This window comes from Pygoscelis adeliae, unplaced genomic scaffold (assembly GCF_000699105.1).
Source record: "Pygoscelis adeliae isolate BGI_AS28 unplaced genomic scaffold, ASM69910v1 Scaffold422, whole genome shotgun sequence".
In the NCBI taxonomy this organism is placed as follows: domain Eukaryota; kingdom Metazoa; phylum Chordata; class Aves; order Sphenisciformes; family Spheniscidae; genus Pygoscelis; species Pygoscelis adeliae.
The window spans coordinates 256,449-266,814 of NW_008824188.1; the positions used below are offsets into that span (position 1 = coordinate 256,449).

The 10,366-nt window shown below is 53.6% G+C and overlaps 1 protein-coding gene across 1 annotated transcript in view; it reads left to right on the top strand.

Annotated features, from left to right (window-relative positions):
* Nucleotides 1-10,366, top strand: part of NUDC (nudC nuclear distribution protein) — a 17,782-nt gene that overhangs the window by 5,927 nt on the left and 1,489 nt on the right. Inside the window, exons 7-9 of the mRNA XM_009334673.1 lie at nucleotides 669-752; nucleotides 1,069-1,187; nucleotides 2,900-3,648. Of these exons, the coding sequence (XP_009332948.1) occupies nucleotides 669-752; nucleotides 1,069-1,187; nucleotides 2,900-2,951 (255 nt within the window). The 3' untranslated portion in view covers nucleotides 2,952-3,648. The remainder of the gene's footprint in view (nucleotides 1-668; nucleotides 753-1,068; nucleotides 1,188-2,899; nucleotides 3,649-10,366) is intronic.

The following is a 10,366-nucleotide window of genomic DNA, read 5'->3' on the forward strand; positions in this document are numbered from 1 at the left end:
TCTGATCTAGTTGAAGATGTCCCTGCCCACGGGAGGGGGGTTGGACTAGATGACCGTTAGAGGTCCCTTCCAACCCCAACCATTCTGTGATTCTATGCTGAAATAAGAGAGTCTGACACAAACCTATGACAGCCCTGGGCTTGGTCAGCTGAAACAGAAGAACCGTGCTTATCCTTGGTACAGTGTCAGCGATGCCATTGCAGGCGGGGTATTGGAAGTTCCCCTGATCTTCAGCCTAACTTCACGCTAATCCGGGATATCCAATTGATTGCTCAGCAGTTCAGGAAAGGCTGGAAGGAAATCAGTCATTTTAAAGTTGTTCCTTAACAGAATAACACCATGTTTTGACATCTGTTAGTGACACGAAAATCCAGGGACAGACCTTACTGCTTATTGTGTCCCTTCTGGGCCTCTCCAGGTGTAATCCCATTTATGTCATGCCAAACGTGACATCTGACATGCTCTCAGATTTCCCAGCTGTGGAAATTCAGGCTACCTGAAGTGGTTCAGAATGAAAGTGGTACCCTTTATCCATGTTCAGATTTTACTGACGTTTAGAAAACTGTCAAATGAAGTTTGATTCCAGCAGCTCTTTCCTGTGACTGAGACATAAAATTCCTAGAGCAAGTCCAAGAAAAACAGAATTTTTTTGTTTCTTCATCCTTCAGATCAACAAGATGGAATGGTGGAACAAACTAGTCTCCACAGACCCGGAAATCAACACCAAGAAAATTAATCCAGAGAACTCAAAGGTGAGAACTCCCCCCGTTTTACTGAGTGGAGCCTTCCCATAAATGTGCTCGCACTCGGCTCACGTTCAACTTCTATGTCTTTTTGTTTACCAGCCTAAAACCAGTACTGGGAGTACTGCTGCTATTGTGTAACATAAGTGTCCCCAAAACTTGAAATGAATGAAGCTGAGTCTATAGATTAGTGTCTGTATAAGTATTTCTGCAGCCCGTGCGCGCAGCGTAGCGTAACCTCAGTGTATTCGTGTTCTCTGCAAGCAGGGGGTATGTGTGGGTTGGGACGAGTTATTCCAACCTTGACAGAAGTCCTTGCTTTTAGTTGTCAGACCTGGACAGCGAAACTCGCAGTATGGTGGAGAAAATGATGTACGATCAACGACAGAAATCCATGGGCCTCCCCACATCTGATGAACAGAAGAAGCAAGACATTTTGAAAAAGTGCGTAGACCTCATTAATTTGTGGGTATTTGCTTTCCCAAGCCCCTCTCCTCTTCCTCTGTGACACAGATACGGGAGCAGAAGACAGGCCGGCCTTCAATCCTACCTGTGTTCACATCTGCAGTTACGTAGTCATTGGATTGTTGGCCAACCACCAGTGTCTATAAAAGCCCGTGGGGGTAGAAAGCATAACGGGAAATTCCAGGAATAGCCTACCTCTGGAATTGTCTTAGTCTGCTGATTTTGAGTCCAGAAAGCATGTTTGAGACTGGAGGTACCATCTCTACTGAACTTTAACATGGTCTTGATGGTTTTCTAATCTCCTTCTGCTCGGTGTCCCAGATAATCGCCCCTCCCTACACACCTGCCACCAGCCAGCTGTCTCCAAGCCAATAGCGCTTTTATGCCTTTATTGCCCTGTTTGACATAAATGCACCTTGGCAGGGAAATTACTCACGGAGCTCCCAAGGCCGTTTGGGAAGCCGTGGAGGCAACTCCGGGTCATGCAGGTTCTTCAGCAAGTGCAAACCCGCATCTTATCTCAGGATTGGAAGGAGGATTTAGTGTAGAAGGCCTGGCTCCTCTTCTTCCTTAGCTTATCTGCAGCGGCAGAAGCTTCGCGCCGAGTACAGCGTAGGGTGCAACTGTTTCGGAGCAGAGACCAGACTTACCTTCGTGCCCGTCTGTTGAGTTAGTAGGATGGGAGGCAGCCCTCTCCTGGGAAGTCCACGTACAGGATACCTCGTTGGCAAGGTCACTCGTTCAGTGCTCTGGAAGTTTGGCTTGTGCGCAGATTGGCTGGTAAAGAACGGATAGGAAGTTTAGACTTTGTTCAGGCCAAAGTAGACTCGGTGACACCCAGGTGAGTCCTAGTCTCTGCCAGCGAAGCCCTCCTGGCTGCTAAACAAGGACACTGTTCTCGCGGCACAGATTGCCCTGGAAATGGGAAGTGGAAACGCTGTGGTGGCGTTTCAGGGGAAACCGTGAGATGAGAGCACGGAGGAAGACGAAGGCCTGCCCTTACTTGCACTTTGTGCGTGAATCCTCCGCATGGTTGTGTGTTGTATCCCCTGGTGAACCGCAGGGCAGAGGAGGAAGCCAGGAGCTTCTGCGTGCGCTGATCACTCCTGATCACTCATAAGCACGGCGTATTGTTCTCAGAACTTTCTGATGTGGCAACCTGAGTCCAAACAGTCCTGTCTGCTGGGATTGCAGTACATTTGAAATCAGGTTGCACCTAGTCTGAAACCGGATTTCTCTGGTCACGTCCTTCACGGGTTTTCACTGTCGCAGCACTGGAGATACTCCCCGTGTCCCCAGTAACGTTTAAGGTAACACGTTTGAGCTTAAATCGTAATCTACCCTCACCATCTCCCCTCTGCCCCACAATCAGTGTCATAGCTGCTACGTGTCTGTCCGAGAGGTAACAGTTAAAGGGTGTGTGTCTGATAATTAATAACTCCCATGTGTCTGGACTTGCTTTCCTTAATGGCTGGTAGGATTGCTGATACCACTGACCCGAGGAAAAAGTCTTTGTAGTACGGGGAGTGTGTCCCAAGGAGCTCAGCAAAACAGTCCCTGCTGTGGAGGGCGTGGGGAGGAAGCAAACTTGATAGTGCAGGAAGTAGGGATTCCTTACCCCCCCCCAAAGAGAGCTGTTCTGTGGCTCCTGCTGACTCATACCCAAGCTCTTGTCTTTGTTTTCCTTGCAGGTTCATGGAACAGCATCCAGAAATGGACTTTTCAAAGGCTAAATTCAACTGAGCCCTCCCCTTCTCCCCCCTCTTTCAGTCGGCCCGTCGAATGGGGCAGGATATGTATTGCCGGAGATCCCTTACCTTGGGCAAGTAAACACTTCCAGCATCCCCACCCGAGCTTGCTGCGGAGGCAGCTTCATGAAGTCGTCCTCAGTTGTCCCGTGTCGAGCAGAATGCAAGGCCACGGAAGCGGCCTGCAGCAGCTCCGGTCGGAGCCATCTGCGACACTTCCCAAACGGCAGTTAGGAGAGAAGGAGGGGTTAGAGCAGAAAGGGTGTTAGGGCCACAAGAGCCAGACTTGAGAGGTTTTGAGACATGTCCTTAATGTATCGCTTAGCTTCATCCCCTGGCTCTTCAGAGCCGCTAATCCCCTCTTTGCCATTTCGGTTTGGCAGCAGGTACTCCCGAGTTTTCACTTCCTTCCCCTCGGCTTTCCTGCTCTCCTGTGAAAACAGGGGCCAGTTTGTTTTGTAAAATAACTCTCCTTCTGCCTCCTTGGGAAGGGAAAACACCAGTCTAAAAAACCCAGCCATTGCAGTAGAGACAGGATCTGCTCCTCCTTGCTGCCACTTCTATTTTTGCCAGAAGTGGAACAGCCTGAGCCCCGCAGGGCTCAAGGGAGAGCTCCCATCCCAGCTGGAGAGGTTGACCTGCTGTCCTACGGCAAGGGAAGGCTGGAGAGAGTCAGTCTGTGGTTGGGGGGGGTCTTTGGGGGTGCTGGTCTTGCTGGGAGTGCATCTCCTGCCTCTTTTCCAAGAGCCTCCCTCCCTGCTGACTACCGACAGGCATCGCTGCGTTCTCTTCTGAGCTCCCGCTGACAAGTGGCATTACTCTGCATGTTCCTATCTTTGTTAAAACTGCAGTGCAACATAAAGGAAAAAAAAAGAAAGTGGCATATTTCCAGGTAGAGCGTGTGATTTCTCCCGCAGAAGGGATCCGGGCTGCCTGCTCCGGCTGGGAAGCGAGCGGGGAGGGGGCAGCGCCTGTGAACAAGGCAGGGGGGCTGCCTGGCAGGGGCTGGGGGGTCATGCGCTCTGCAGCTGCCTGTAAATACCTCTTGGGCTCCTTGCTCCGAACTAAGTTCGCTCCCCAGCTAAGGAGAGGCAGTCGGAGCTGCGCGTCTCCCTCAGGAGTGCTGACGAACTCCGTGCCCAGCTTAAAACACTCAGGGATGACCAAGGCTCATTGCTCCGGGCTCCACTCTCCACGCAGCAGTGCGTGACTGCACTGAGGAAGCCACCCTTGCCCCAGGTCTGCTTTATGACGAGCTAACGAGGAAAGCGTCACGAAAGCCCGGGCTCCTGTCAGTCTTTTACAGGCTACCCCAGCTCCCCTGCTGCTGTGGTTCTTGCCTCTGCCTCCCCAAAATGTTTCCACCTCCTAGCAGAGGGAGTGGGCACAAATGGCTGAAAAACCTGCTTGGGCAAAGTCCGGCCTGGCATTGCACCTGGCGCGTTTGGTTTTATTTTGGGGTGGTTTGGTTTTGTTTTTTTTTTTTTTTTGAGTAGCAGGACATCGTTTGCATTTAGTCTCCCAGTTTTATAGGCTCTTGGGGGGGGTGTGTGTCAAAAACCAGCACCCACCCAGTTGAGCAGTGTCCTTGCGGCCGAGCAAGGACCCAGGTCGGGGCAGCTGGATCCTCCCGCCTGTTATCCTTAGAGTTCACCCCGCACACGTTTGCCTGTCTGTGCTTTGGCACCGATAAACCCACCGGGGCCTCCCGTTACTGTAAAAAAACAAACACAAAAAAAAGCCAGACTGCGCTGGCTTCACAGGCCCTTAGCCCTGGAGTGCGCGTACCTGCCGGCATCTGTGCTTAACCGTGGTGCCTGGGGCGGCGGACTGTTCTGGGGGTGCGATGAGCTTCACCCCCGTTCTCGGCTGTGTGTGTCAGAGCGCTGCTGCTGCTGCTCCCTGGAGTTGCCGGAGATCCGGGGAGACGGCTGGGCCCTGCACCTGCAGCGGGATCCGCAGCCGGCCGCCAGCCCCTCCTAGAGAGCAAGCACAGGCAGGCACCGGGGCAGCAAACAGGGACTGTGCGTGGTTCACGGCACCACCCTAAACCCAGCCTGTAGCTTCGTTATTTCCCCGTTACCACCTCAGCTCTGTAACCGACACCAGAAACCCCAAGTCCAACCCGATCCGATCGCTGGCAGCTGCCTGGATCTGGCAGCACCCGTAGGATCAGCGGGTGGCCGTTACACAGCGTTGTGCTGCCTGTTTTAAGTGCGGAGCTCCCTCGAGTGTTACCAAAACCAAAAATCTCGGCGGCTGTTCCTGTCCTCGGCCACTGCAGGGTCGTGGCTTGTGTGTGAGCCAGGGCAGCGGTTGGGGTAATGGTGACTCTGAAACCCCTGGGTTTTCCAGTTCAGGCTGGCACTGCAACCGCTTGCAGGAGGCAGGTTGGGTAGCGGCTGAGAGAAGACAGATCTAGGACAGAGGCAAGGCAGGAACCCCAGAGGAAGCTGGGGAGGATTTTTTGGGGGCGAAGGAGTGTCATTGTGCCCTTCAGGCAGGTGAAGGGAAAAGGCAAAAAGCAAACAGTCCTGGGAGAAGAGGGCTGTAACTACAGCTCTGAACCCTACGGCGGGTGAATGCCCCGGGCTGTGTTTGTGAACGGCGGTTGACCCCAGCACTACCCCTGGACTTCAACCCTTCCAGCCAGCGGAACAGAAGGTGTTTCTCCTGACGGCCTTGTCCTCTGCAAACACCCAGCTGCCACGGACTTTCTCCGGGCCAAGCTGAATCAGAAGCACCCTTTTGCTTCCAAAAGGTAGCTTCCCCTGGAATAAATCATGCCAGGGCAGGACAGCTCTGGTGCGACCAGCTGCAGAAGTGATGCAAAGAAGAAGAATGCAAATCCCCACCTCGGTCTGAGTTACCGGAGACCACGGACCGTGGCCTCGTCCTTGTGACCACGGCAGGGAAACACCGGACGCCATGAGGGACGTTGGGAACCAAACCCTACAAATACATCCTTGTCTTGACTCCCAGCGGACCAGGGAGGGCCGTGCTGGAAGGTGGCAGGCGATGAAGATCCCTTCGCCTTTCCACACCCATGTCAAGTCACCTGGAGAAGCCGCTTCGGTGCTGCCACCCGCCGGAGCCGTGGCTGCCAGCGCAGCCCAGAGCTCCTCCACCCGCCCGGCCGTGGCTCCCTCGCTGCTGGGCCCCTTCTCACGTCCTTTAAAAGCAAAACCTTGAGGGCATACAGGCTCTGCAGCGGGCTTTCCATATGGTAAAAGTTTCCCCCTTTCTTTTCCCCAACAGCCGCCCTTGGCTTAGCTTTTATTAATGAATATTGCAGCTCAGACCATTTGGGAAACGGCCCAGACTGCAGGACTGCTTCGGAAAGAGCAACGGAACAGCAAAACCCCAAAGAGGGAAACGGAGGCACGGGGTATTTAACGTTACCGCTTACTTTGAGGAGAAGCCACAGCTCCTCTGTTACTGCTAAGGACCAGGCTGTAAAGAATTAGGGTCAATCCATCCGCTTTCTAACTTCTAAGCCACGCTGAAATAAATCATTCAGTAGCTCGGGGTGTGGATGGGGAAGATGAATTTCTTTAACACTCAAAGCCTCACGCACCCGTTCCCAGCAGAGCTACTGATCTTCCTTAACCCGAACCCAAGGAACCACTGGCAGTGGGGTGGCTTGGGCTGTGCAGAACGTTGGATCCTACCGAAGCCGCTGTGCTGAAGAGCAGCGCTTCCGCAGCACGGCGAGGACCCACGCACGGTGCGAGCCTCTGGAGAGCCTCCTGGCAAAACCAAGCCCAATAAAATCAAACAATGTCTACGGGGAAAAGAAAGGTGCCGAGTCAGGCTCCCAAAAGGAAGTACCTGCGCGAAAAGAGCATGCTTACATGCATGCGGCCGGGTAAAGGGCTCTCATGTTTGTAAGGTCTCCACTTGGGCAACCAACTCTCCCTGCCAGATCACTCAGCGGAACACTCAACACGAATGCTCAGAGCAAAAACCGCTACAGCAACAGCCAAGACAGCTTGATCCACAGCAAACACGGCCTTCAGCAGACAAAAAAAACCCCCCTGTGGATTCATTTCACGTGCGGCTGCGAGCAAGGAAACCCATGATCCACGCAGTGAACTCAAAAGCAAGAGAGTTGCTGAACAGGGGACTGGCAGCAGAGACAGATCGACTACGGCATAGCAGTCGATATTTAAAACAGAGTTTTGAACGCCAAGTTTTCAAATCTTTCCAGAAATTGCAGTCATCTTGCAGCAGCAGTTTTGAAGCAGCCAGCTAGTTAGGAAGCAGCGCTTTGGGGCAGGGGATGAGCTCCCGTGCTGTGCACCCAGCAGAGCCGCAGCGAGCAGCGATCGGACCCAAAGCCTCCAGAAAAAGCCTTTCCCCAGGGATTCGACATGCCCAAGAGAAGCCAGAAGCGATACTGCGTGTTACAGCTACTCGGTCACTCCAGCTGCCTGAATGAGTGCTGAGGGAAGACTAGCCTCTTCCAGGAAAAGCACTGGAGAAATTTAGAGAGGAAGGGTAGGCAGAGGGCAAAAAAATGCGGCCCAGACTTGCAGGGGGAACTGGCAGGGCAGCTTAGGAGGAGGTGGGGACGGCAGAGACGGCAGTGACACAGCCACGTCCCTGCACGGGGTGCTGGAGGTTGGCCAGCAAGCTGCTGCCGGCAGCCTTTGCTCCACGTCCCTGGGGCCCCAACCAGCTGGTTCGAGGGCTCCAGACGCAAAAACATTTCCTCTGGAGCCCCTTCCCAGCTGAGGGAAGGCAGCATTTACCTGTTCACGGCTTTAAAATCCTTCCAGGAAACACATCTCTCGCACAACTGCGGTGGACTCTGCCTGCTGCCGAAGGGTGGCCGGCCAGGTTGAACTTGGTCTTCGTTTAACAAAATTGGGACAGAACAGGCAGGGGACCACGCGCAGAAGGACTCAAGTTTGGGCTCAGTCTTCTTGCTGTCTGCACGGGCTAGACAAGAACCACGAGTCCTTAACAGACTCAAACTTAAGGAAAAGGAAAAAAAAAAAAGAGGGGTTAGTGCCGGTCCTTCACACCATCCACCCTTACACCTCGCAGGGGCGCCGGGAGAGTTGGTCCTGTGCACCAGGGGGAAAAACCCACCCACGACCACCTCCCTGCCGCCCAGGCAGGGCGAGGGAAGGTCAGCGGCAGGGAATGGAGCTCTGCAGGTTATCGGCTGAGTTTTTGTAGTGATATTAGAAAGTGCAAAACTGGTCCTTCAAGTCACAGGGTCGGAGACTGAGCTAGCCTCCCTCCCCAGGCCTGGGGACCCTGCCCCGCCATCAGGGACAGCAGCCGCTCCGGAGCGATTCTTGCAGTTTTTTTTTCCCCAGCAACAGCTGTCTACGCCACAGGGAACGAGCTGGAAATTCTCCCCCCAGGCTCAGTTTTTCCCAGAGCTCCGTTCCAGCATCACCCCTCAGGGAAGGTCCAGGTTTCCCTGCATGCAAACAGGCACTTCCCCAGAGGCTCCTTTATTTGCCCCCCAGTTTCCCCGTGTCCCACGCGCCAGCCCGGCATTCAGCCCTCTGAACAATCCCCCCGGGCACGGGCAAGCGCTGCCAAACGGACGAAAACATCTTTGTCCACGTGCTGCTGGGAAAGCAGCAGGGATCGGCAACCCTCTGCGCAAACACCCCCCTCCCCGCCTGGCCCAGGCTCCCTCCGCTGAGGGATGCTCTCCCCGAACTGATGCAAGCAGGAACGTAAAAGACACAGCACAGGTGAAGAGCACATCTTTTGCTTTATAAAAAAGACCGAATCAGATGTCCAAGGCCAAGGAGTGCAAAAGAATCCCGTAAGACACCACAGGTGCACCAGCTTCAGGGACCGTCGAGTTGACAGTCTTCCTCTTAGTGAGTTTTTGGGGTTTTTTGGGGTGGTTTTTGGTTTTTTTGCGAGCTTAATCCAAACACGTTCACTCTCCGTACAAAGACTAAACATTAAAAACTGCATCTGTAATAGCGATCAGCAGCTCTTTGCAAGTCCATCCTCACCCCTCGTCTCCAAAGCTCCAGCGCACAGACCACAGAACTACGTGTCAGCGTGACCCATGCCGACGCCTCAGTGCACACGTTTAAGTAAACTTGTCCGAATACGTATGTACAAATCCATTCAGAAGCAGGAAGCCAAACGGGTCCATCGGCACATGTGGCATTCGGAAGGAGGTGACCAAACACAACTCTGGGAGTCCCGGGCTGGCCTTGCTTCAAGTCTTTTCCTCGCATAAATGGGGTTTTCCACAAACTGACAGCTTTGAGAACAAAGCAGGGAGGGGAAGCCAAACCCAAAGTCTCAGTCTCTCCCCTTTATTTTCAAAATCTCTCTCCGTTAGTGTCTCAAGGTGTGGTCTCGGTAATGTCCGCGATTTATGAAAGCATGCTCTGAAACGCGAGCGGTTTACAAAAACAGGCTCTAACAGGGACTTGAACTGTACATTTCAAAGGGCTTGAGCCAGTTAAATAAGCCTGACTGCTCATGTGAGGAATTAAATCCTTTCCCCCCTACCCAACCTTTTGAAGAGTAATCACAGGCTATGGCATAAAGGCACGTTGCAGTACAATTAAGGCACAAAAACACGGTCCACACCAAAGCACGGGGCCTATTTTGGTTTCCCCCTCCCCAGAAAAGAGTGGGTGTGTTTATTCTATGGCTGGTAAATTCAACTAAGCGTTTTCTATTCATGTCCAAGGGCACACGAAGGTATAAACGAGTCCCATGGCTTCACGTGTTTACTTTACGATAAACAACCAAGTGGCAACACCAGTGAGATAGGGCTTCCTCCTGCCGCGGTGCTGCAGCCCTCAAGGTCGCCTGGCGCCGTGCCCTCAGGGTAGCGATACCACGTCTCCTGCTTCTGACCGGCTGTCAGAGAGAGGAGCAAAGGGGAGGAGAAGGCGCCGAGCGCCCACGGGAAAGGCAGGACCAAGCAGTTCCTCACAGACCCTCCGGAGACACTCTCAGGGGAGGCTTTCCTTTCGAAGCAAGCCGCTTTTAAGGGAGTTTCTAGCAGAATAGTCCAACAGCCCAATTCTTAATTACAAAAACTTAAAAACGGACCGACTATTTCGCCCCCCTGCCACAACCCGAGTTCAAGGCTTGCCCAGCAGTCAGCGTGATGCCCAGCGTGATGGGGAAACGCAGAGGGCTTGGCAGGTGAGTGAGGAAGAGCTGACTGGCATGCAAGCCACAGGTCAACGCGTGCAATTGGTAACACCTCACGCCCGCAGTTCACATCAGGCTGCCAGCGACTGCAAAGCCGATCCCCGTGCTCTGCTCGGGAGATGAGAGCGGGGCAGCTGCCCAGGCATCCCGCCCCTCCGCGACCGGCACTACCTCGGGAGACACGCCGAGAGGCCAAAGATTAAACGAACCGCATTACCTGAACCTTCTCCTTACAAGGCAGCGGGAGAT